Source organism: Colias croceus, chromosome 8, assembly GCF_905220415.1.
Source record: "Colias croceus chromosome 8, ilColCroc2.1".
NCBI lineage: Eukaryota > Metazoa > Arthropoda > Insecta > Lepidoptera > Pieridae > Colias > Colias croceus.
This window is the reverse complement of record NC_059544.1, coordinates 5,952,661-5,978,371: the sequence shown is the minus strand read 5'-3', so window position 1 is coordinate 5,978,371 and position 25,711 is coordinate 5,952,661. Positions and strand designations below refer to the sequence as shown.

The window sequence follows — 25,711 nt, the reverse complement described above, 5'->3', positions numbered from 1 at the left end:
AAATAGAATGGTGCGTTGTCGTGTTATTGCATGTATAAGCGATAGTGAGAAGAAAATTGCCGGTGTGTCTTTTCACGCGTAAGTACGACTTTATTGTCCTTATTTATTTTTCTCAGTGATGATTATTTATACTTTAGCCTAAAGTAACAACAATTCGCGTTAAAACAAGGAAAATATTAGCGTAATATCGATTTTTACATTCAATAACCTATAAACATCAACAAGTAAGTGTTGCCAGTGTCGGGAAAAATAATACCCCGATCATCAATAAAAAAATATTGATTTGACAATATGGCGAAACTCGAAAGTAAATGAATATGAAATCCCATTATAACCCAGTGTTTCGGGAAGACTTCGGCATCGAAAACATATTTTAATTTATTATTTCTCATAGTAATAATTGTGATTGACATAAAATTACACTTATAATTTTAGAGAACCTGAACTACCTGCGAAGTGCGAGCATTAATTATTACTAACCTATGGTTATCGATTTGTTTCCAGATGATCCAGACCTACGTAATTAATGGATCGAAGTGGGAGAAAAGATTGGATTCTCACAAAATATTGTAAAATATGAACAAGCCAATGAAAAAGTAAGAAATGTGTACACGAAATTAACATTGTTTCGTCATCAATAATCAATCTGCTTATATTTTTTTGTATTTACTAAATTGATTATAAAGACAAAAGAAAAATCTCATAAGGTTTTATTTAATTGCTCCTAAAAATATTTACCCTTTCCAAAACATCCGGGAGCTCGGATACTGTGGCAACATTCAACTTATACATTGACAAACTATCTTTGTCTCAGTCGCGGTTACAGAGTACCTTTGTCTATTAGTTTCTCTGTCTACGGCTCATACCGAAATCTCCAGTGTATAAGATATAAGCTTCTTGTGTGAAAGTGATAAAAAACATGAACTGGGCAATATTTTCTTGTTACACGTCAATGTTCATACCGAAATCTCCAGTGTTTTAGATATAAGCTTCTTGTCTGTTACCATTACATAGTCTATACTTCAGTTCTATTTTTTGCGCTGGTATGACGATGGCAAAGTGATGTTGTGAAAATTGTAGAAAAAATGTTTCTCATGTAATTGAATTGTGTTTTAAGTGAAAGTCGCAATAAACCTATACCTAGAGTGTTTAATTAATAAAGCAAATATATTTTGCATGGTAAATGCAGTTATGATTAACTAACGTGAGTAAATGTCATTTTACGCTTTCATTGTCCATTTTCAACAACCATTTATTTATTTATTTGGGGGTATTTGTTTTCTTCACCACAATAAAATATATTATTAACATACATTCGGGTATAACATGTCACGAGATCCAATCCTAGTGTGTTTAAAATTTCACATATTCACTGTGTAGGAAACGGTTCATTATTCTTTTGTGTCTGAAGATTAACCTACTTAAATATCGTTCTAGATTTACAATATTATAAAAATAGTACATTTATCAAGGTATTTAAGTTTATTTTACTAACACGTGCTATTTATGATTCAAGTTACCTAACAAAAGTTATTTCAAATACTCATTATAGGCACGGAAATCGCGTTGTTCTTATTTTGTGTTACACAATTATAAGAACATAGCGTTGAGTCGTCAAACATTGGTAAACCTCATTATAATGGTCTTTCACAAATTAAATTGTGCTAATATGTGACCTTTGAGAAACAAAAAACTTAAAGTTATTTTTATTTGTAGGGATCTGGAGATAAAAATAGCCTAAGGTATGTATAAAATTTCTATAAGAATTGAAATAAGTAAATATCTTTGAATCATCAACTGTTAGGTATATGGTGTTTATTATTTACCTATGATTCTTACCTGTTGTATTATTATTGAAGTGTATTTTATTTATTCACTTGAGTTTTATAAAGAAAAGGAATTTTTAACTCCTCAACAATATTTCTATGAATATTTAATGTCATCAATTAAACTAAAACATTGGGCAGTATTTGAATCTGTTACAATTGTAAAAATTAATTTCATAAATAACAATATTTCTCCTATAGGAGCGGGCGCGCACGAGCAACTTAGTTGCCCGGCAACTATTTTGTCTCTGTCGCTGTCTCCTCGCAAAGTTTTGAACGATGCGCACACGAAAGCGACAGCAACGCAACTTTTTCTTTAAAATTTTCTGCATTTATCAACATGGATTTCGAAGAGACGGTTGTGGTCTGTGCTCTTGTCCTTAGAAACCGAAGACGGCAGCGAAAAAGGCAATATTGGGTGCACCCATTATGGAGTGAGAGACTGACATTGGGGAAATTCCATACAATGTTTTTAAAATTGAGAACATTTCCAAAAAAATTTTTTTAGTAATTAATAATATCAATATCAATCTTTTTTATTTTTTACTTTTCCGTTTTTGAAGTCGGTTGTTTTTAACGAAGTTATTTTTATTTAATACTTTTTAGTCTATTTTTCAACACGAATCAAACGAGCCCAAACTCGATAAAGTTGAGTCAATATATTACTAAGTTCCTATGGCCACCTTCCGATTCCATCATCAAATCAGCTCTATGTCATGATAATGTTTCATCGCTATCCAATTTACATACGTATACAAAATTTCAGTTCAATCGGTTACCTGGAAATGAATCAAAGTTACTTGCTACATTTCAATTAAGTCATCGAGATCAGACAAAAATGCTCACAAAATAAAAAAAAAACTACTGGGCTTATCCGAATAAATTTTATGGGACCAATCCCACACCATTCTGCATCAAACAAAAAAAGAGTCACGTAAATCGGTTCAGAAACCTCGGAGTAATCGGTGTACATACATAAAAAAAATATACCGGCCGAATTGATAACCTCCTCCTTTTTTTTGAAGTCGGTTAAAACTACTGTGTACGAGAATAAATACGTTGACATAGATACGTATTATCACTACGCCGGTTACGCGGCAACTGGCCGGCGGCCGCCGACAGGCAACATTTTTGTCGCCGTGCGCGCACTTGCATTGAAACCAATAGATAGGGCGACAGTTGCGTCGCGGGCTTGTCTCCGAACCCGCGGACAAAAAAGTCTCCCGGGAGTTGCGTCGCTACGTACGCGCACTTTCATACTAGCCCATGGCTGGAGAGACAAAATAGTTGCGGAGACAAAATAGTTGCGGAGACAAAGTTGCTCGTGCGCGCTGGCTCTAACTAGAAATTTTTGGCTCTGCATCAATTATCAACATAAAAAGTGACTGTATACTGCTATAGGTATATTTCACAAATGGGGTAAAGTAGAAAAATACAATCTATGTCATGATGTCGCACGACTTTGTTGTTGAATATTTTGTTAAAAAATTACCTCAAGTAACGTAGAACTTTTTAAAATTTCTAAACTATATAAAAACAAACATAGCATGATTATACAGGAAGACAGCTAGAAGTAAATACTTTTTATACGATTAGATGGCGGAGGTTGATCCAGAAACGTTGCTGGAGTGGTTGCTGACGGGGCAGGGGGATGAGAGGGATATGCAGCTCATTGCCCTGGAGCAGCTATGTATGTTGTTGCTCATGTCAGATAATGTGGACAGATGCTTTGAAAGGTAATGTTGTTTATTTACATGTAAAAGAACCCTGAATAAATTATAAATAATTTGTTGAATTTTGGAATTAGCTACATAACATTCTTAATTCATTTTCAGTTGTCCACCAAGAACATTTTTACCGGCATTGTGCAAAATATTCCTCGATGAGTATGCACCTGATAATGTTTTGGAAGTCACAGCTAGAGCAATCACTTACTACCTGGATGTGTCAGGTAAAATAATTTACCAATATTAGCTAAACATGTGTACAGATTGGATTAAAATACTGTAAAAATATGAAATGTTCTGTTATCTTGTATTATTCTTTGTTTACAGCTGAATGCACTCGCAGAATTGTGGCCATTGAAGGCGCTGTGAAGGCTATTTGCAGCAGACTGCTCACAGTCGACCCTAACAATAGAACAAGTCGGGATCTTGCCGAACAGTGTATCAAGGTAAATAAGAAATATATTTGATGTAATTTTCAATTAAAGTTATGTTCTTCATATTTTGCTTGCTTCTAATAATAATTCTTCTAATAATTCTTCTTCTATAATTAGTAGTTTAATGTTAATAATTAAGACTAATGATTATTCATTAAAAGAATTTCAAAAGCATTACATACAAATAAGTAATGAAGATGTTTCAAAATTGTAAAATTGTTATGTAATGATTTGTAGTAGAGATGCAACGAATAGTTGTTTGGCCGGATACCGGATACCGGATGTTCGGCCTGACCACTAGCCGAATGTTCGGTATCCGGCCGCCGGATATTCGGCTGACGGCATTTTGAGTTTCGTAGGTGCGTGTCGCGCACCGGCACGCCGCCTGTGCAGTGCAGGTTTTGACTTGTTTCGTAGTGAACGTTCGCGCGGTCACAGTTCTTGGTAGAGACACTTTTATCGTGTCAGTGAAAAAAAATTTCGAAAAAATAATAAAAAGCTTCAATTACAACTGTGTCTTTATTTCGATTCTATTTATAAAATCTACCAATTTTACTATCCGGTATCCGGCCTGATAGTACATTACCATCCGGTATCCGGCCGGATAGTACAAAAGGGCCGGATAAGCCGGATACCGGATAGGAACCGAATATTCGGTGCATCTCTAATTTGTAGGTAACAATAAATATATCATAAATTATTTTCAGGTGTTGGAATTGGTGTGCACCCGTGAGCCTGGTGCAGTGTGGGAAGGTGGTGGTTTGCCAGCCGTTTTACATTTTATTACCCACTATGGCACTTCAGTGCACAAAGATACTCTCCATTCAGCTATGGCTGTTGTATCCAGGTACCCAATCACAGTATATCTTTTCCTGCTAAAATTCCTAGCCTTATTATTTTCTAATTTTAAATAAAATACTTATACTTTTATCAGGCTTGCTTGAAAAGTACTGCCTATATGGTTATGATCATTGTTACATGTGCAAAGATTCAAGATTATTCTTTTTAACAAATACATTGATATTCGTTCTATTTCCAGGGTTTGTGGTAAGATGGAACCAGGAGACGCTAGAGTGGGAGACGCGGTATCGTCGCTATCATCTCTGTTACAGCACAGTGACACTCGCGTAGCGGACGCAGCGTTGCGTTGTTTCGCTTCGCTCGCCGATCGGTTCGCTAGGGCTCATGCTGATCCTGCTCCTCTTGCTGAACATGGTAAGTTGTATTATGTATTTTGTTTATATTAAAATATTCTGGCGACTATCAATGTTATTAGTGTAAAGGTGTAGATCGCCAAAATCTTTTTAGCTCACAAAAGTTGAAAAATGCCATTTCAATTTAATGTCTTATTGTGTGTGTGTTAGTCGCGTGTACCGTTTTAGAAGATCGAATGTTGTATTGGTAGTCTATCTACACCTTTTTACCTTTAATATCATCGATTACTATATAAAATTTATTATTATGATAGGACTGATTGAAGAGCTGGTGCATCGCCTTGGAAGCACTGAGAATAGTGATGATAAATGTTCAGTGCCCTCAGTATCAACTACAGTGAGTCTGCTAACAACCTTATGCCGTGGTTCCGAACAGATAACTCACGTAAGTTTTTACCTACGATATTTTTATTAAAATTCAAATTTACAATAAAATCTATTTTTCTATTAAAATTTACATTACATTTATGTATCTTTTTTATTATAGGATTTAGTTCGTTTAGATCTTTGTTCCGCAATAGAAGCGGCAGTGCAATCAGATGAGCGTTGGAGTTTGGAGTGTATGCGCTTAGTTGATCTGTTGCTTGTGCTGCTGTGTGAAGGGCGACAGGCTATACAAACGTTAGTATTATTCCTCCAATCAATTTTAGTATAATTGTTCTGTTTTACAAAACTCTTTAGAAAATACTTTAAATGATTACAGTGGATTAAACAGAAATGGAGCTGCATCAACAAGCAGCAGTGCATCTGCAGTTGGCTCGTCAAATGTGACCGCGAGTGGAGAGGGCTCAGTACGCGATAAGTCACATAGACAACTCATTGATTGTATTAGAGGAAAAGACACAGATGCATTGATGTCCGCAGTTAATAGTGGCGCGGTTGATGTCAATTTCACAGATGACGTAGGCCAGACATTACTGAATTGGGCCGCTGCGTTCGGAACTAGAGAAATGGTTGAGTTCTTATGTGAAAAAGGTTAGAATTTATCTATTTCAGTATGTTATTCTTGTATAATTGTTTGAATGTATGATAGAAATAATATTTTTTTCTTTTTTAATTGTTAGGTGCTGATGTAAATCGCGGACAACGCAGTTCATCTTTGCACTATGCAGCTTGTTTTGGTAGGCCTGCAATCGCCAAAGTTCTATTACGATATGGTGCCAATGCCGATCTAAGAGACGAAGACGGTAAAACCCCACTTGATAAAGCAAGAGAAAGGCACGATCAAGGTAAACGGACCGGTCAGTTTGTATTATAGCATTTTCATTAATCAATAATTTACTAATCAACTTTTAGCGATTTCTTCAACAACTCATTCATGGATCATTCAGTAGGCATACTAATACTCATATTTGCTTATGTATATGCTTGTAGTTTGCTCCTTTAATTGTTGGTCAATTTGCAGTGAGTTCAGGTAAAACATGCATTGTAAATATTTTGGCTATCATGAATGTTTCCATATTTTTTTTTGTATTAATCATTTGTGATCAAAGTCTTTCTTCGGCTTATTTGTTTTCATGTTTGTATGTTTTATATTGTGTGGAAAAAATGTATGCTTTTATTTTTTGGACATACTTAAACATTTAAAAAAGGGCATGTACTTTTTCAAATACATGTATATCACAAATTTATACTTATACTTATATGGAATGTTTTACGTCAGCTTATTCTTGTTTCTTTTATTACTGAACAATTTGTACAAATTCTCAATATGAAAAATGTTTCCTATTTTAATACAAATTTTAATTGAACACAGGTCATAGAGAAGTCGCTGCTATATTGCAGTGTCCCGGAGAATGGCTTGTAGTCAGTAACCAGGATTCACCATCGTCATCTAATGACGAAGATTTTCCCGAAACAGGGGATAAGGAGATGGCTTCGCTCTATTTAGAGTAAGTTATCGTGTATATTATATGGGAATTGGCAACTTTATGTGATTAAGTGTAAAGTAGCAATATTCTTATTTTGATTTTTAAATATTCAGAAGCGTTCAAGTGTTTTTTTTTTCTATAGGCGATTGGTACCAGTGTTCTGCTCCCGCTACATAGCAGCTGGCGGGGCGGGGGTAAAACGCGCGTGCCTCTCGCTGGTCCGCAAGATGGTGCACTATGCGCCCGCGCATCGCCTGCGCACTATCTCCTGCCCGCGCACCGCCTCGCTACTCACCCGTCTTATTGCACAAGTGCTTGATACCCAGGTCAGTAGACGGTCTGTACCTACAATCGTTAATAATAACTAGATATACTGTATACAAAAACGAACTTTAAACTTTCGTCAGTATGTGTGTAAAATTCGAGTCGCAAGAAACAATAATTTAAGCAAAAGCAAGTTAGCATTATCAGATTTAAAAACATTTTGTATTGTGTATCTAGTTGTTATTAATAACTGAAGCTCTGAACACTAACGCGCTCGGTTCTCATCGGTCCGTAAGAAGGCGCGTGAAGATGGAATTAGACGCGGCTGCGCAGGCGCTCCGCCGCTATGTAAAATGCATCGTTTCGTGCTAAAGTCGCTCGAAATTATTATATATAATATTAATGATAACTTCCTTCTATGCGGAAAACTGAAATTCAAATTTAAAATATAATTCAATCAGTATACAGAAATATTTTAACATTAGTTACACAAAATGAAATATATGCATTGGCTCAATGGAAATGGCACCACATATTTAATTAATGTATGTAAATGAATATATTTGTATAATTAGGATGATCCGACGATGTGTCGCCGGGCGCAGTCCCGGTATCTGCGCAGTCGCTATATTCGCCCGCCCGTGGTAAAGTTACGATGGTGTGATGGTTGTTTCCTCTCCACTCTTTCATTGTTATAATATTCCTTGCACTGCTTTCTCGTTTATTTACCATATTATAAAAGTTTTAGATGTAAATACTATTTTTTAAATGTTGTGAATGCATAATTTAATTATATTCGAATGATTCTTACGAATATGTAAATAAATGTTGCATAATATTCTAGACTTAACAAATGTAATTTTAGTGAAACATACTTTCCCGTCATTTTCATATTTCATTAAACTAATTAAAAAATAAAAAAAATGTGTAAAGCATCACACCATCGGATTTTATCTGCATCGAGTGGATGTTTGTTTTTCTTTAACCTTAAATCCATTTAGATTTTAGTTACCTTCTATTAGTTTTCAATGTTTAGATGATGATAAATAACATGTTAAGTAAAGTAGTACAGTTTCCATGATTCTCCACGAAGATAGCATGATTTAACCTAAATTTTATAATAATAATATACTTATTTAGACATACATTTTTTGTTATTCATTGTATGTTTGTGGAAAAACAAAAATCTCTTTGTCCTTAAATTGTAGCATTTGCATATGGTCATGTAGGGTTTTGTTATTCTAATTTGTATATTTGTATAATTGATATATATTTCAAAATCAGTTACTGAATTAAGCCTTTTTGCCTTAGATTTAAATTTTATAATTTCTTTTCACAGGATGATGACGACGGCCATTTAACTGTTTTGGGCATTGCCGAAGAGCTGATGGTGAAAGCTACAGATATCTATTTGGAGCAGTTTGCGCGACTCGGCGTTTTCAGTAAAGTGGAGGCGTTAGCCGCTTCCCACCCTGCACCTGTTGTTGAAACTGCTACTGTGATTGGTGCAGGTATTGACTTAAAAATATTATTAAATAGTGGTCAGTGTTTGTCTAAGTAAAGGAGAAAGTTTTTAACATAATAACAATGTCTACCTATTTATTTTTCAATCTTACACGAATAGAAAAGATATTCATAATTCATTTTTATACATTCATTTTATTTATAAACTATACATACACATAATCGGAGTTAAATTTTCCATGATCTTATAGCAACATTGACATCTGATTATTTTTTTTCATTACATTTGATTGTATAAATTCAATTTTAACTTAGTGGCTCCTATATTATTTTCAATAGTGTTTAATAATCACCAATGAAATCTAATAGCAGCAGGCGAATCTCGCGGCGAAGACGCGTCATCCCTAGCCAGCGGTACCGCATATTCTTGGGGCGAGTGGTCGCTGTGCCGCGGCCGAGACGCGCTGTACGTGTGGAGCGACGCGGCCGCGCTCGAGCTCAGCACCGGCTCGAATGGCTGGTTCCGCTTCTTGCTCGATGGGAAGCTCGCCACTATGTACTCGAGCGGCAGCCCTGAGCACCAGACGGATAATACTGGTAAGAGTTAGCGGTTCCTGTATGTGTAAAGTGTTGCACACGTAGAGCGCTGCTTTTGTCGTGAAATTAAACGAGGCGCTCGTTTAATTTTGCGAGGGTGCTTTGGAAAGATGGATGGACTCAAAAAAAATAAAATTGTTGATATAGGCTCTTTCATCATCATTTCAATTTTATGGACATGATTGATGGCGCTGATAATTTATTCTCTATTTTCTTTGCAGAAAATCGTGGTGAATTCATTGATAAACTTCAGAGGGCGAGAGCGTCTGTGAAAAATTCCGTTCCCCAGCCTATCCTTTCAAAGCCAAGCAGTACAAAGTTAATACTTGGAAACTGGGTTTTGTCGTGTAAAAAGTAAGTAATCAAAATATTCTATCCTGACTACATGTGGTTGTAAAAATTAATGCTTAACCATCCAAAAAATATATGTCGTAATAAAACAATTGTCATTTTTTAGGGAGAAAGAACTTCACATTCACAATACGGATGGCCAACAGCAAACAACTATACTTCGTGAAGACCTACCCGGTTTTATATTTGAGTCAAACAGGGGAACCAAACACTCATTTACAGCTGAAACATTTTTGGGTATGTTTTTATTGAAATTTTTATACTTAATTAGATAATTTTACGATTCAAGTTAATAACAAACTTATTTGTTAAGTTTTACGTTTAAAAAGTATGCATTCAAAATTATTTTGATAATATTTTTAGGTCCCGACTTAGCTAGTGGCTGGGCAGATCGTCGTCCAACAACTACTAGCAATGGAAATGTAACACAAGGGCGAAGTCGATTGTCTGCCAAAACGGAAGCTCAAAAAGCACAGGTAAATGCCTCTATATTCACTTATACATTAACTAACATGAATATAGACTTTAATTATTTTTGAGTCACTATTTTTTTATGTTATGTAATATGTAAAAATAGGATATAGTTATCACAGAAATGTTAGGTTTGTTAAAACTTATCATTCTTTAGGTGGGTGAACGAGCTCGAGCTTTATACTCGCGTCACTTGGCAAGCGCTGCTTGTCGCCAACCACGTCCGCCTGTGGCGAGACTTCGTGCATTATTGGCTGTTTTACACCGAGTCTCTGCTGAAGCTACTGGTATCTAATAATTTCTAAAAATACCGTGAAATACGACAAATAAAGAAATATATATTGATGATTGTGTATTGGATCCTAAGATATTATTTAATTAATTGACTTGTCTGTTCTATTAGATGACTGGAAGAAAGAGCTGAGAGACACTTTAAATCAACTCAATGAGCTGTTGTGTGGGGAAGAATTATTGTCGGCCTATGAACTACAATCTTCCGGATTGGCGCCTGCACTGTTTCAAGTGCTTTCACCTCAGCCAAATGGTAAGTTAATGCTGTTTTAATTAGAATCAAATATCTTATTATTATTACTCTGTTAATTTTACATAGACCTTGTTCTGAAATATATTTTAAAATCAAAAACAGAAAATCATTTGCCAAAATCCTTGGCGACCTATTTCAACCAAGTTTCGTTTTTTAGCATGTATCATCACCCCTTTTTTATATGTCATGTCATCCATCTTTTTCCAACAGATGCCCCTGGCCAGTTGTTAGAGCGAGAGCGCATCATTCGCGAGTGGCTCATGGAAGGCGACACGGGTGCAACAGTGGCCTCTAGGCTTGTGGCTGTGCTGGAAAGTGTGGAACGTCTTCCAGTACTTGCACCAGCACCTGATGCACCGCCCACACATCCAGCGGCGCTGCATCATCTCACTAAGAGAATACGGTAAATTTTGTTTTTATTGCGTGATATAAGCTCACGGAAGCAGCCAAAACTCTGTAACATTGCGGGTACCTTGATCTGTCTATTTATGTGTATTTAATCATAATAAAAAATGCAAGCGTCATGATCGAAATTATCTTGGAAATAATATTTATCCAGGCAAAAGATGCTCGTTGTTACCATATTGTATTGAAACTTTTAAGGCAAGCTTGTTTAAAAATATTCTAATATTTATAATCCGATTGCAGTTTACGAGTTGAACGTGCAAGCGATGAAACTTCTGACGATTCCTCATCAAGTAGTACCAGTCGTAATCTAAGAGTGGAAGCATTAACTACAATTCGCCAATTGGAAAAATTCCTCGCCAAGTCCGTAGCACGCCAGTGGTATGATATGGAGCGGCCTACATACAATTTTGTTCAAAAGATTAAAGCAGAAGCTCCGATCACATTCTCGTATGATGTAAGTTGTGTTGTTTATAAAGATTGATTTTGTAATAACATGTTTATAAGTGACGAAAAGAAATGATACATTTCATATTATTTTTTCAGCATGACTTTGATGAAAACGGCGTGATTTATTTCATCGGAACCAACGCAGGCACATGCGAATGGGTTAATCCAGGAGCACATGGTCTCGTCAGTGTTTGGTCTTCAGATGGCAGACAGTTACCGTACGGTCGGGCTGAAGATGTTCTATCACGATCTCCAGAACCGTTGAATGTGCATACTAATGACGATAGACGCGCCTTCATTGCTATTGACTTGGGACTTAATATTGTACCCTCTGCATATACGTTGCGTCACGCACGCGGATATGGACGATCGGCACTTAGGAATTGGCTGTTCCAGGTTAGTAGCTTTGTTTTGATATTTTTTTAAGTTTTAGATATTCATGAATTTCTGTTATAGGACTAGGTTTTTTTTAAAATAAATATGTCTTTTAGCACTAATAAGTAATGGAGGATTTTCAAATGCATTAAAAAAGTAATTTAGTTGTTAGGAGGAGTTCATACCTAAAACTTATTTAAGGGAATTTTATTTGGGTAGTAGTATAATTAATGTTCTATTAATATATTTGGTTTTAAAATGTATACAATATATATAAATGATTCTATCTTTCTGTTTTAATTTTACCTGCATATAAAATACAAAATAATCTCACAGATGTCGACGGACGGCGTCACGTGGAGCACGCTAGTGTCCCACACGGACGAGCAAGCGCTACAGGAGCCGGGCAGCACGGCCACGTGGCGGGTGCGCGCAGACTCGCCCTACCGCTACCTGCGCGTGCAGCAGAACGGCAAGAACGCGTCCGGGCAGAGCCATTACTTGTCGCTGTCTGGCTTTGAAATATATGGCAAGGTAACTTCACTATTTTTTTATTTTATTAGAATTAAACTGTTAACTAGATAAATCCAAAAATATAAAATACATTTAAAAGCAGCATTAAATAATGTAACTTCTCATTCAAAAGTAGCGATTAATGGCTGTTAAAAAGGTAAATTAAAAATGTGTGGTAAAAGTGAATTTTAAAGTATTTTATCGTCGCCTTGAAGTTTTTTTATTATTATTATTAAGGGCCAATCTTTGGTTACACACAACACGCACACAAACGCAACACGTTAAATATCTTAAGACTTTTTGTTTAATAATATGATTCAACAAATAATAATTAACCAATTATTGAAAAATAAGCTCAAAGAGTTTGAAAAATTAAAAATGTTCAATATCGAATTTCTCTATTTTTAGTAATTTCTATAGTAACATAATGTTTGTACCAGGTGGTGAGCGTAGTAGACACAGCTCCCCGTCAAGTGGGCGCCCCCACGCCAGCAGCGGGCGTGCCGGCGGGCAGCGGCGGCGCGACGGGCGGGCGCACGCGGCGGTTCAGCCGCAACCCGCGCGCGGTGTGCGCGGGCGCGAGGGTCGTGCGCGGCCCCGACTGGAAGTGGAGGGACCAGGATGGCGCGCAGCAACCCGCTATGGGCACGATTACGTCGGACCTGCATAATGGATGGGTGGATGTTAAGTAAGTCCTGTTTTAATGTTATGTGAGTTGATTGAAATTCATTTATTCACGCGCAACCCTCGAACCGCGCACAAGGTTCGAGCGCGGGCGCGCGGGGTATTTGCTAAGGTGTAGTTTAATTACAACTTGGTACATCATACTAAACTCAAACATTTATTTATTCAATAAGACTTCTTATAGAAGCACTTGTGAATCCTTACATATTACTAAAGTACGGTTGCATACTACGAAGAACTTTAAATAATGCGTCCCGCTTGTACGCCATGATTTATGTTGTGACAAAACGCGCATACTTGTTACGTACGTAATTCTTCGTAATTTTCTACCGTACCAAACTATATATTTTTTTTTATTAATTTAAGTTTATTATGCTATTTTTAAATGTTTTTTTTTATGTTAGATGGGATCATGGAGGTCGCAATTCCTATCGCATGGGTGCTGAGGGAAAATTTGACTTGAAACTAATTGGAGTTTTCGAGTCGCAACGTTCACGTAAGAGCCATTCCACACCAAGCCTGCCGGATGCTACCAACGACAATCAGGTAAAATTATTTTATTATTTGATATAATTTTATTCATCCTAAATCAGACATAATATAAACATCTAAAACATCTTAATTCTTAACTATAACATGCAGTTTCATCAAGAGGTAACAATATTCAAAGTATAAATAAAATATATCTTTCTTGTTACTTACTTTCATCTTACATGTTAAGTATTTATTAAAATACAAAACATTATTAATTATAAATCATTATTATTTTTGTGTTAGGTGTCCGTAGCATCAACGGAACAAGCTTCATCAGCGGATAACATTTCTGGCGAGGAGATGGCCAGCAACATGACGCGGCCGCGCATGCACACCGCAGACCTCTCCGCTATTAACAACTCTACGCATCATATTAATACAGGTGAATTTAAAAAAAAGAAATACCTACAGACTTTGTCATATTATTTATTTGAGCGCAATCATGATTATGTTTTAACATTAAATTCATTTCAATATAAACTTAGGAAAACCATTGATATATTAGATAATGTTATTCACGTAGTTTCCTCACATAAAGTCATGCAATATCTCCTTTATTTTTACAGATCTTGCAACAATCGTAGAATCATTGACCCTTGGAGCTGAAGGAAATAACTGTATGGCAGATTTGGCCAACACGTCATTTACCAACATGGAAATGGGGCCTACAAGCATTACAGATATAACCAAACCATACCCTGCCAAAGAACCTGTGCCCGAATCTAATAGTCAAGAGGTAAGTACATGTACTGCAGCGTTTGGGGTGCTTTTTTGTTACTAATTATTTCATTTGCAAATACGCTACTAATATAAGCAGCTATTGAATGTAAATGATTGTCACTGATTTGATTAGTTTGAATACTGCTAGGTGAATTAAGGATGCTATGGCCAGGCGCTCAGTAAAGTAGTGGTAGAAGATAAATAAAAATATAAGATAGTACATTTCATGGAAAAAAACAAATAACGGCTTTATTTTTATATAAACAAGTATCTTTGCGCAAAAATAATACATACATAATGTACAGTTTTAAACTACTCTTAAAAAATGATCGGTTGGATGTTTCGACGTTCACACACGCACATAACACGTAATAAAAGAGCCAATAGCAAGTGAATGTAGGCGGGTGGTACTTTACCTGTGACCGTTGCGAAGGAGGAGCGCCGGCGCCGCAGCTCGGGGGAGGCGCAGCGCAACAGTGCCAATGCGCTGCTCTCCGGCGAGCTGCTGGCCCTGCCCGCCTCGCTGTTGCACACGCTGCGCAATAACGCTAACCGACTGCACATACAGGTACATTGGCTGTGCGGAGTGCGGACCGACAACGTTGTGTAGGGGCACGTTACGTGGTCTAGGGTTATTACTTTTTTTTTTGTTTTATGTAAGCGATCCACCGCCCATAAACACGAGTAACATTATAATATTTTAATCACATTGAATAAGATTCTATGCTTGTCCCGGCTCCGACCGGGTTGATGATGAGATTTCTTTTAACCCATTGAGCCCCAAGCGGCCCGATCGGTTCACGACACAATAGATTTTCTATTGTGTCTGTGATTCCAGGGGCTGAGTTATTAAATCAGTCCTGTAATTTCGGAGCCCTATTTTAAAAACAAACAAAATTTTTTTATTGATATTATTCTACTCCTAACAATATTAGGGTAGATATCATGAATATCATTTAAATTGTACGTCTTGATGACGGATTTTTTTTTGTCTGGGAAGAAGTTTTAAGGATTGTATACTCTAAATTTATTTTTATGAAACTGGAAAAAATATCGGTTGCTCAGAATTATAATTCCTAAATTGAAAAAAAAAAAGCTTTTATTCTTATGATTTTTTAATACCGTGTTGCTCTACACGTGTACATGTCGGTAATTCGAATTGTGGGACGGACCTAGTTGCAGAAACAGTAGCAGAATTCTAATCATGTAATTTGCATGCGCATCCATTAGCAGGCGGCATCTTTTGGTTTTTATTATTAGAAATGACATCAATATTTATTTGTTATAAGTAGTAGTTTATTAGTTTATGAAATGCAATCATGTAGTAAAATGTAAATGGTTGCAGTTTGTGTCGAAAGCTTATAATATATGTCTAACATGTATGCACTCATCTGTGTAATTGTATATCATTGTATATGCATGAGCATGTGTCAGAAGTGAAACTTCTTTGGCGAGATTAAACGATGTGGACGTGACGGTATTGCCATAACGCGTCCTTAAAATTTTACTCTCCACGCGTCTACAGATGTTTTACTTCAAAAAATATATTTATGTATCTCGCATGAATGCATATATTGTAGTACCATTTTTGCTTTTTTAATGGAATCATTATTTCATCTTAAATGGAAGTAGAGTTAAAGTTAAATATATTTTTGAGTACATATTTCGGCAATAAATTAATGATTTCATTATTTAATTTTATAGTGTGAAGATAACGACAACGGCGAGGGTCAATTTAATGAGCACAAGAATGATGGACAAACCGGCAGCGGCGCTATGAGCGCAAGCGAACCTGATTTGACACAACAGGTATGTTTTTATTAAATTTCTAGATGACCTAGTTGTGGAAATATTAGTAAAGTTTTTATTGGAATCATTAAACCATTAAATTAACCACAATTTTAGCTCGAATAGATTTAAAAAGTAGGTACCTCTGGTTAAACATAATTATTTTAGTTCTCTTTCTAAGTGTATATTAAAGTTTATTTGATATTTATAAATAAAATATAATATTTAGGGTGCTGCAAGGCTTCTGGAGTCGTTAGGTGTGGGCCGTATAACGAGTGGCTCACGAAACAGTACCAACCAACAACGCTCCAACCGCGGCAATCACCCTAATTCCTTGTTCCCTAGGTAAGTTATTTATTTACGTTGTTATTAACTGGATTGATATATCATATAATTTGCCACTCCTCGTGTCGATTGCCAAAACAGAATTTAAATCATTACAGGAATATGCGCTACAGAACAATTCTTTCTTAGACCATTTCCGGAAATTTATATTTCCGTTGATTTAAGTTTCATATTTTGTTTAAAAAAGTAGAAGATAACAGTAGAATACTGCACTATGTTGTTGTTGAAGTAAATATGTTTTTTTTTATTTTACAGTCTCGTTCGTCTGGCACTTTCGAGTAATTTCCCCGGTGGGCTTCTATCGGCCGCGCAAAGTTACCCATCATTGGCGCCAAACGCACAGAACGCATTGACACTCTCACTCACATCTACGTCAAGTGAAAGTGAACAGGTTAGTTCGTTAAATTATGTAATTAAATTAATATTTTAATTGAGATTGCAGTTTTGTGGTGTTGTTTACGAAGAATATACCTTAGTTAGTGCCATTGCTCAATAAAGGTTAAAGGGATCGCATTGAATGTTATTTCTTAACAAAGCATTCACATTAAATTTCTGGAGAGACTAGTTGCATTTTCGATTTATATATTTCTAAATACCTTCGAGGAGCTTATGATATATTTAATCAGGGGTTAATTTATTAAATTTCTATATCAGGTGTCACTGGAAGACTTTCTGGAATCATGTCGTGCTCCAGCGCTGCTCACAGAACTGGAAGACGATGACGAGGGAGATGACGCGCTGGATAGTGACAAAGAAAACGAACCCACTTATCATGAGGTAGTAAGTACTTATAAAGGCATTTAAAAATATTTTCTCATATTTTCGTATGAATTTGATACTAATTATGTTAACAAAACCATAAAATATTATAAAAATGAAAATTTTAAATAGATACATATTTTATCGATGAATTTTTCTCTATACTATAGTAACAAACATACCAGATTTTTACTACTTACATTTTACTTACATTTATATTTATATACTTACATTTTAATTGCTTTATCTGGTGTCTGCCACCTCCATACAATCGTCTCGTTTATTATTTGATCATTATACTACTCATGCAAAGTGCGATCATTCAATAGTTCGTCGTTTTTGTACACGAAAGTCATGTTTTGAAATGACAAAATTGTCATCAACCCCGTGTTGTAAGTAAACGTGCCCAGCTAACGTGCGCCACACCGCGTAACACTTATAGTGGGCGCAGGTGTCGCGCAACCTGCTGTCGCTGATGGAGGAGGAGGCGCTGGAGGCGGTGGCGGCGCGCGGCGCGTGGCGGCCGGCCGCGGGGCAGGCCACGGGGGCCCGCAAGCCATGGGACGACGACTTCGTGCTCAAGCGCCAGTTCTCCGCGCTCATACCGGCCTTCGACCCGCGCCCCGGACGCACCAACCTCAACCAGACTGTTGGTAAGTATATTGTACTAGCTGCTCCGCGCGGTTTCACCCCCGTAGCTCCACTCCTGTTGGTCGTAGCGTGATGATGTATAGCCTATAACCTTCCTCGATAAATGGGCTATCTAACACCGAAATAATTTTTCAAATCGGACCAGTAGTTCCCGAAATTAGCGCGTTCAAACAAACAAACAAACAAACAAACTCTTCAGCTTTATAATATTAGTATAGATATACGTTACCATTGCTCGTGTCATATCTTTAGGGTATCTTTAACCCTACCTAATACCTCCTACGTTACAATTTCGTAAATTATAGTGATATTTTATATATAATAAATATATAAAAAAACTTGAATGTTACTTGGTCCTTTTAATGGAGTACCTATTTTGAAGTTGAAACATCTGATGGTTATGTTTTTTTTATATGCAAGCGTAAGTTTGCAAAGAATCATCATTTTATGTTTAATTTAAATTTCAATCCATTTATTTTTGTGTCCCTAGATCTAGATATTCCGTTAAACGATGATTCCGACGTGGAAGAAGCGGCGGAGCCCACAGCGAGCGGTAGCGACGCGACTCTAACAGAGAATACTAGCACTACGAGCACAACGCGCTTGCCGTCTTTGAAGCTCGTGTTGAACTCGGGCGGAGTTTCGTTACCTTTGGATAAGCCGTCTTGGACGCTCTACCGCGCCGTGTTGGCTCTAAATGCTAAACTACCTTCGCACGATTCGCACAGAGATACGACGTATACGTAAGTAGTTCAATAATCATGCCATTATATTATTATTATTTGCCCCTTTAAATTTTAAATACGTGGTCAATCTCTATGTTCTGTCTTTGTAGTACATAATAATGTTGATGTTCGTTGTTCGTAACGATAGAATATGAAATTAAAAGTATTGTATTAATATGTTTTTATAATTCTTAAAATAAATAAAAATTTTGAAGATCAACATTGTTTCACTTGATAGTTGATATAATTTTATTATTCCCAAAAATACACTAATCTTCTGCGTAGAAAATGTATATACGCTGCCAGGATATGTTTATAATTCAGGGGGTAAGTAAATATTGTTGTAGGGATTGAAAAGGTACACTGATTCATAATTCTATTTGTTCATATAGGTTAACATACAAGGAGATAGAGGGCGGAGATGCATTTGCAGTCTCGAGCGATAGTGAAGAAGATGAACCTGGTGATCCTGGTAAGTAACGTAATTTACTTATTTATTTTATAAAATTTTATTAAAATATTTTGCGTCCTGTTATGTTATTCAAAAAAAAATTTAACGTGATGTAACAATTATTTCTACAACAACAACATTTGGAGTTTGAGTTCATTTTATAATATCAACATTGGCATAAAAATAACTTTTTCGTGAAAATGTAAAAAGTTTTTAGCTTTTGTGTTTTCGATTAAATTTAAAATTATCTGTAATTGAATAGCTATATAATGTCGAGATACTTATCGATTCTTTGGCGTGTCTCTTAGCGGAGCGCGGCGTGGCGGGCGCGGAGGGCGAGTGGGCGAGCATGGCGACGTGCTGCGTGCGCGTGCTGCGGCGGCTGCGCGGCGCCGTGCCCGCGCTGCCGCCCGACGCGCTGCTCTCCACCAAGCTCACCAACAAGCTGCACCACCAGCTGCAGGAGCCGCTCACGCTCGCTGCCGCCGCTACGCCCAGATGGTAAATACTCTAATCCTAGTGGGGGTTAGAAATTAGAATTATTGTTGTTCTTTTATGAAATCCAACTGGGAGGTTTTTAAGATTATACAACTATGATAGATTATGTTTTGGAATAAAGGTTTGTGTCTGTAGATCATAGAAAATTATTTTTATTTATTTCCGTTGAAAATGATGTATAATTAAAATTTATTAATTAATATAAATACGTCTGAAGTGGAATATATATCTTTACTATGGTTATTGTAATTTCGTGATTATGCTTTATATTGCTTAGTAAACTGTAGTACACTTTTTCCTGTAATTTATGAAGTAATCGGTGTTCCAATAATTTTATGTATTTTTTAAGGTGCCAACAGCTAAACGACTGGTGTCCGTTTTTATTCCCGCTGGAGACGAGGCAAATGTTCTTTGCGTGTACCGCTTTTGGAACATCTAGGACGATAGTATGGCTTCAAGCACAACGGGATCGTGCACTAGACAGACAAAGGTATGCATTTAATTTACTGAGTTGTTATGTTAATGTAATTTACATATGGCAAGGATAAAAATATATTATTGTTTTGCAGAGCGGGTAACACAGTATCTCCACGTCGGGCGGAACTGGAGGCATCTGAGTTCCGTATGGGAAGACTGAGGCATGAGCGAGTTAGGATACCTAGAAATCCTAATCTACTGCGATCTGCCATGCAGGTAATTGCTAAATTTATTACATAATTTTTAATTCCAAATTTTTCAAATTTTTCATCAATAGTAAAACGCAAGGATTGTTAATCAGTGTGTGCAGATTTTAATACTTGTACAGTGTCGATGTTCAATCACCTTTAACGTCGTGTTTTATAGTATTTGATGAGGAAGATCTTGTATCTTTAAGAGTCCTTTGACAATGGATGGTTTGCACATATTTAATGTACATCTATAAGCGTATGCGCATATGACTAGTAAAAAATAATCTATAATATAAAAATGAATCCCAAAATGTGTTGGTAAGCGCATTACTTTAGAACAGCTGAACCGATTTCTTTAATTTTTTTTTATTATATTCCTTGAAGTACGAGGATGGTTTTTATGTAGAGAAAACGTGAATATGTACCACGGGCGAAGCCGGGGCGGACCGCTAGTAAATAATAAAAATTTATAAAATGTATTGGTTATTAACGTATCTATTCGTTCAGGTGATGCGCGTGCACGCGGGCCGGAAATCAGTGCTGGAGGTTGAGTTTGCGGGTGAAGAGGGCACCGGGCTCGGTCCAACGCTCGAGTTTTACGCGCTTGTGGCTGCTGAGCTGCAGCGCGCTGACCTCAACATGTGGCTCAACGACGCGCATCTACACGACGCGGAAGCCGCGCCCCACCACCTCACATTGCCCGGCGGTACGTAGCAAACTAACAATCCGGCTTGAAGGACCAAAATTTCTACGCGTTGTATACGTACTACTATAATCTGTGCACTAATTTATGATACTATTTAATCTTTTTCGTCGACATTGACCAATCTCTACAATGATTAGGCAAGATTAATTTTGAAATGAAAATTTGTTGCCATATTACAAAGGTGCCTTTTTTGTGAAAAAAAAAAAAAATAACATGTGGTAATAATTTTTGTTAACAGAAAAACCTGTCGGGTTCTACGTAACACGCGCGGGCGGCTTGTTCCCCGCGCCCCTCCCTCAAGACTCTGCTATCTGTGATAAAGTTTGCAAATATTTCTGGTTCCTTGGAGTATTTTTAGCTAAGGTAACACTTAAATTTCAATTGGAAATATTATAATGTAGTTTTATTCTTTGGTACGAATTTCAAATAATTTTTGAATTGCAGGTTTTACAAGACGGGCGGCTAGTCGATTTACCTTTATCTGAGCCTTTCTTAAGAATCATGTGCGGCGAGGAGCTAACGACTGAACATTTGCTAGAAGTTGATCCAATTAGACATAGGTAAATATGTTTTTCCACTAGTCTAAAATCATTTGCAAATTCTCTAATAAACCTTTTTAATTTCGTTTTAATTTGTGAATAAATTTATTTTCAAATATAGTCATTTGTTTTGATAAAAAAAAAAACTATCTTCTATTTTGAAATAATATACCCATATTCCTTAAACAGGTTCCTAACGAGCGTTCTAAACGCCGCGGGCGAGTACGACTCGATACAGCGCGACGCTTCGCTGGACGACGCGGAGCGGGCGAAGCGTGCGCGCGGTCTGCTAGTCGAGGGCGCTACATTCGAAGAGCTCTCGATCACTATGACGCACGTGGCGTCCAACGCGGATCCCGAAGTGGCTCTGCAACCGTTGTGCGATGGTGGTGATCAGATTGAGGTAATTGAACATGCTATGATAATTATTGTAGGTAGCAAGACTATATTTTAAAAGTTCACAAGGTGATGGTGAATATTTGTTGAAAAAAGTTGCTCAACAGTCGTTGTTGAGAAGTTGCTGGTAACAATGTCGGTTGAAACGAAGAGCGTTAGCATATAAACAAAATTTCTAAGAACATTGTTGGACACCTCTTGTTCATTAAATATCATAAAGTCACGTTGTTACGAGTCTTAAAGTAAATTGCAAAGCATTGCGACTATTATTTGAGGAATTTTGATAAATGTTATTCATAATGTTGATTTTTGTGTTAATTAATTCATATAGTTAAAAAAAGAAGTATGTAATTAATCACTAATATAATCAGGTGGGAGCGCACAACGCGCGCGAGTACGCAACCGCAAGCGCGCTGTGGATGGTGCAGACGGGCGTGCGGCGACAAACCGCGGCGTTCCGGCGCGGCTTCGGCGCGGTGTTCCCGCCGCGCCGCCTGCGCGCCTTCTCGCCGCCCGAGCTGCGTCTGCTCGTGTGCGGCGAGCGCGGGCCCGTGTGGACCAGGGACCACCTGCTGCAGTACACGGAGCCCAAGCTCGGCTATACTAGGGATAGGTATGTGTTTAGCGTAAAGAGGACCATGTTGTGTCGCTGATCGTATATCATAACTATCAATTGCATATGAAAATTAAAACAAATATGTTTATTTCTAAATAAATACCTAACTTAATAACTTATTGTAGAGTTGAATATCGTCAATAGTTTAAAATAATTATGATATTTATATCACGAAATAACCAGCCTTCCGAGTATAAGATGATATATATGTATGTAATACAAAATAAACATACGATCAAATGATTGAATCAAATTTTTTGTGTCCAGTCCCGGCTTCCTGCGTCTCGTTGACGTGTTGGTGGAGATGTCGTGGCGCGAGCGCAAGGCGTTCCTGCAGTTCGCGACGGGCTGCAGCAGTCTGCCGCCCGGCGGGCTTGCCAACTTGCATCCGAGGCTCACTGTTGTTCGAAAGGTATAAAAACATTGAATTGATGTCTTAATGGTAGTTGTTATATTACGTAAAAAGAACCCATGAAGTCTGCATACCGATGCATTTATATTAGTTTATCCCGCCTTATATCGCAAACGGTCTGATTTTTATAGGAGAGATGTTAATACATTCATTTTAATAATTTAATTCTGTATAAAAAAATGGCGGAAAATTGTATGTCTCCAGTTGTTTTATCCAATTGAGATTATTTTTTGACGATAATTATTAGCTTGCAATTCATTGTCAACCGACTTCCAAAAATGAGGTTCTATGTCGTAACGTTTTTTTTGTGTGTTTATCAACATTTTATTAATACATCTCGCACATAGGTGGACGCGGGCGACGGTTCGTACCCATCGGTGAACACGTGCGTGCACTACCTCAAGCTGCCCGAGTACTCGTGCAAGGAGGTGCTGCGCGAGAGACTGCTCGCCGCGACCAACGAGCGCGGCTTCCACCTCAACTAGACGCATATGCTTACTGGGAATGTGGGACTGATGAAAATTATAGAAAATTTAATTATATGTTTTTGTATCGGTTTGCTTATTGGAAGGCGTTAATGAGTGTATTAGAAAAGTATAATGATGAGATGACGTGATGTGTGTTCTAAAGTATTGTAAGATGAGGTTAAAATATAATTTCAATTAATAATTTTGTCTTAGGGTTAATGAAAACTTCACTAGGTTATTTCGCGAATTTTCTGTGAATCTTACAAATAATAATCAGTACAATTTGGAAATAGTCCCATGTTCACAGTGACCCCAAAGCACCCTATACTAGTGCATTACACGAAAACGCTTCATATTGTCACGTGTTTAAAGTTCATTTTCGTATTGGTACTTAGAGATATGGCAAGGTATTTTACTGTTTACCTATTAGGCTGTAATTTAACAAATATAATAATCGAGTAACACTTTTTGTCTACTCGTTCTATTGTAATGGTATAATTATGTATGTTTGACTTAGGCACAAATATTTCACGTTTTAATCAAATTATTTTTTTGTTTAATATTTTACTTACCTATTGAAAGATAATACTTGATAGAATGTATACTTGTTGCTAATTAGAATTCAGTGTAAGATACAATTTTCAATTTAAAAATAAACGTTTTTAAAATTTATTCTACATACTTCAATTGTGTTGATTTGGTAACCTTATTAACCAATATATGGTATTTTATTAATAATTAATATTCAAGTATGAGCTGATTTTTCAATCGTTGGTTAAAACTTATTCATCGAATAACGTATTAAACTGCCATTTCAAAATTGTGTTCTAATTGTCCGTATTTGACAGTTTACAGGTGACATTTTAAAATGTTCGTGTGATACTTTATTGGACGGATAAATTTTAACCAAGGATTGAAAAATCGGCCCTAAATATTAAAGAAAGATTGCTCACTCCCGTTTATAAGACCGACTTGGAATTGAAAATGCCGTTTTTAAAAATATCCTTGAAAAAAAGCGTTTTCGTAAAATGCAAATATAATTCTGATTGAACGCCTCTTCACGTTACCTTACAAGTGCACGTTCACCAGCATACACGTTGACTTTAAATGTATTATATTATATCCTATTTACCTTTTAATATACTTTCTTTCATAATAACTTGCATGAAAGGAACTAACATTTTTATATAATATAACCTTGTGATGATTTCGAACATGTTCTCAAAGAAATGGATTTTCTCAATTAATTTTTCAACAAATTAATGAATTAATATTAATTGATATCGTACAGACTCTTATATGAAACTCATGTTCGCATTAAAGCACCTTATAGCATAAAAATCTATGTGAAAAAAAAAATAATACAAATAGATATAACTTAATATAGATTTTTCTTTTAAGTAATAATATCTTGTTTCGGGAGAAACGCTTCTACATTACATTTAAAATTTTTGACTTTCAAAGCGTTATTGTTGCCTTACTGTACTAGGTGATAACGATGTGTATTTTTCTAAAATAATGTTTGTCGTGAGGCTATTGTAAGATCTCAGATTAACTGCATAATATATCTTATGTCGCATTCAATTTGTATAATTATATAATTGGCGTTCTATTTTATAATATAACATATAGGTTAAGCTTTCAATTAATGTGTCGGTTATTGTTTATATATAATGAGATTTATACTAAAATTTAAAAAAATCTGAGTTCTTTATATATTTTTGTTTTAATTAATACTTACCTAAAATTTTGTCTGATTTTTTAATCACATATAAGTTTATTCGGTTTAATAACGAAGCTACATGTAGGTTATATTAACACATAATATGGTACTAATATTTGCGAAACACTTTAAAAATAAATAGCGAAACGTGTAATTAAATCGGAAGAGTCAATCCAGATTTTCATTTATTCTGTGTGAGATAAACACACGAAGTCCATTAAATTATTTTCGAATACAAGGATGCATTAACTCCTGAGGACTGACAAACATGTATTAAATTGTAATTTCAAGTGTTTAACACTTACAGATTGTGGGGAACGATAAGTAGCCTATTATTCCTTTAGTTAATTGATTTTTTCAACTAAAAGTTGTTCATGTGATTTGTTAAATAAATATATGAAATAAAGTATATTTAGTTTAAAATTTATGTTAAGTGTTTAGTGGTATTAACATTTTAGAATTTTGTAGAATGTACTCTGCTATTTGTTGTTGAGGATTATATCAATAAAATAAGTAAAAATTA

At 36.2% G+C, this 25,711-nt stretch overlaps 1 protein-coding gene across 12 annotated transcripts; it reads left to right on the top strand.

Annotated features, from left to right (window-relative positions):
- Positions 1-1,037: 1,037 nt before the first annotated feature.
- On the top strand, positions 1,038-25,711 carry LOC123693851 (E3 ubiquitin-protein ligase Ufd4). 12 transcript variants are annotated; one of them, XM_045639102.1, is made up of 47 exons: positions 1,038-1,204; positions 1,717-1,742; positions 3,423-3,562; positions 3,662-3,777; positions 3,881-3,999; positions 4,695-4,834; positions 5,027-5,202; positions 5,456-5,586; positions 5,689-5,822; positions 5,905-6,176; positions 6,266-6,430; positions 6,958-7,093; positions 7,215-7,398; positions 7,912-7,980; positions 8,676-8,847; positions 9,170-9,397; positions 9,619-9,751; positions 9,855-9,985; positions 10,112-10,224; positions 10,377-10,506; positions 10,623-10,763; positions 10,974-11,166; positions 11,412-11,625; positions 11,715-12,014; positions 12,330-12,527; positions 12,947-13,194; positions 13,595-13,736; positions 13,968-14,106; positions 14,291-14,460; positions 14,878-15,012; positions 16,149-16,253; positions 16,462-16,577; positions 16,833-16,968; positions 17,232-17,357; positions 17,788-17,989; positions 18,478-18,730; positions 19,105-19,184; positions 19,472-19,664; positions 20,011-20,151; positions 20,231-20,354; positions 20,837-21,035; positions 21,274-21,398; positions 21,480-21,595; positions 21,764-21,977; positions 22,342-22,583; positions 22,854-22,998; positions 23,346-25,711. In XM_045639102.1, exons 3-47 carry the CDS (start codon positions 3,423-3,425, stop codon positions 23,481-23,483), a joined length of 7,224 nt encoding a protein of 2,407 aa, XP_045495058.1. In that variant the 5' UTR covers positions 1,038-1,204; positions 1,717-1,742; the 3' UTR covers positions 23,484-25,711. The 12 variants fall into 12 exon arrangements, with proteins under 12 accessions (XP_045495058.1, XP_045495052.1, XP_045495050.1 ...); XM_045639096.1 differs by having other exon boundaries at positions 17,779-17,989; XM_045639094.1 differs by having other exon boundaries at positions 6,266-6,442; positions 9,173-9,397; positions 17,779-17,989.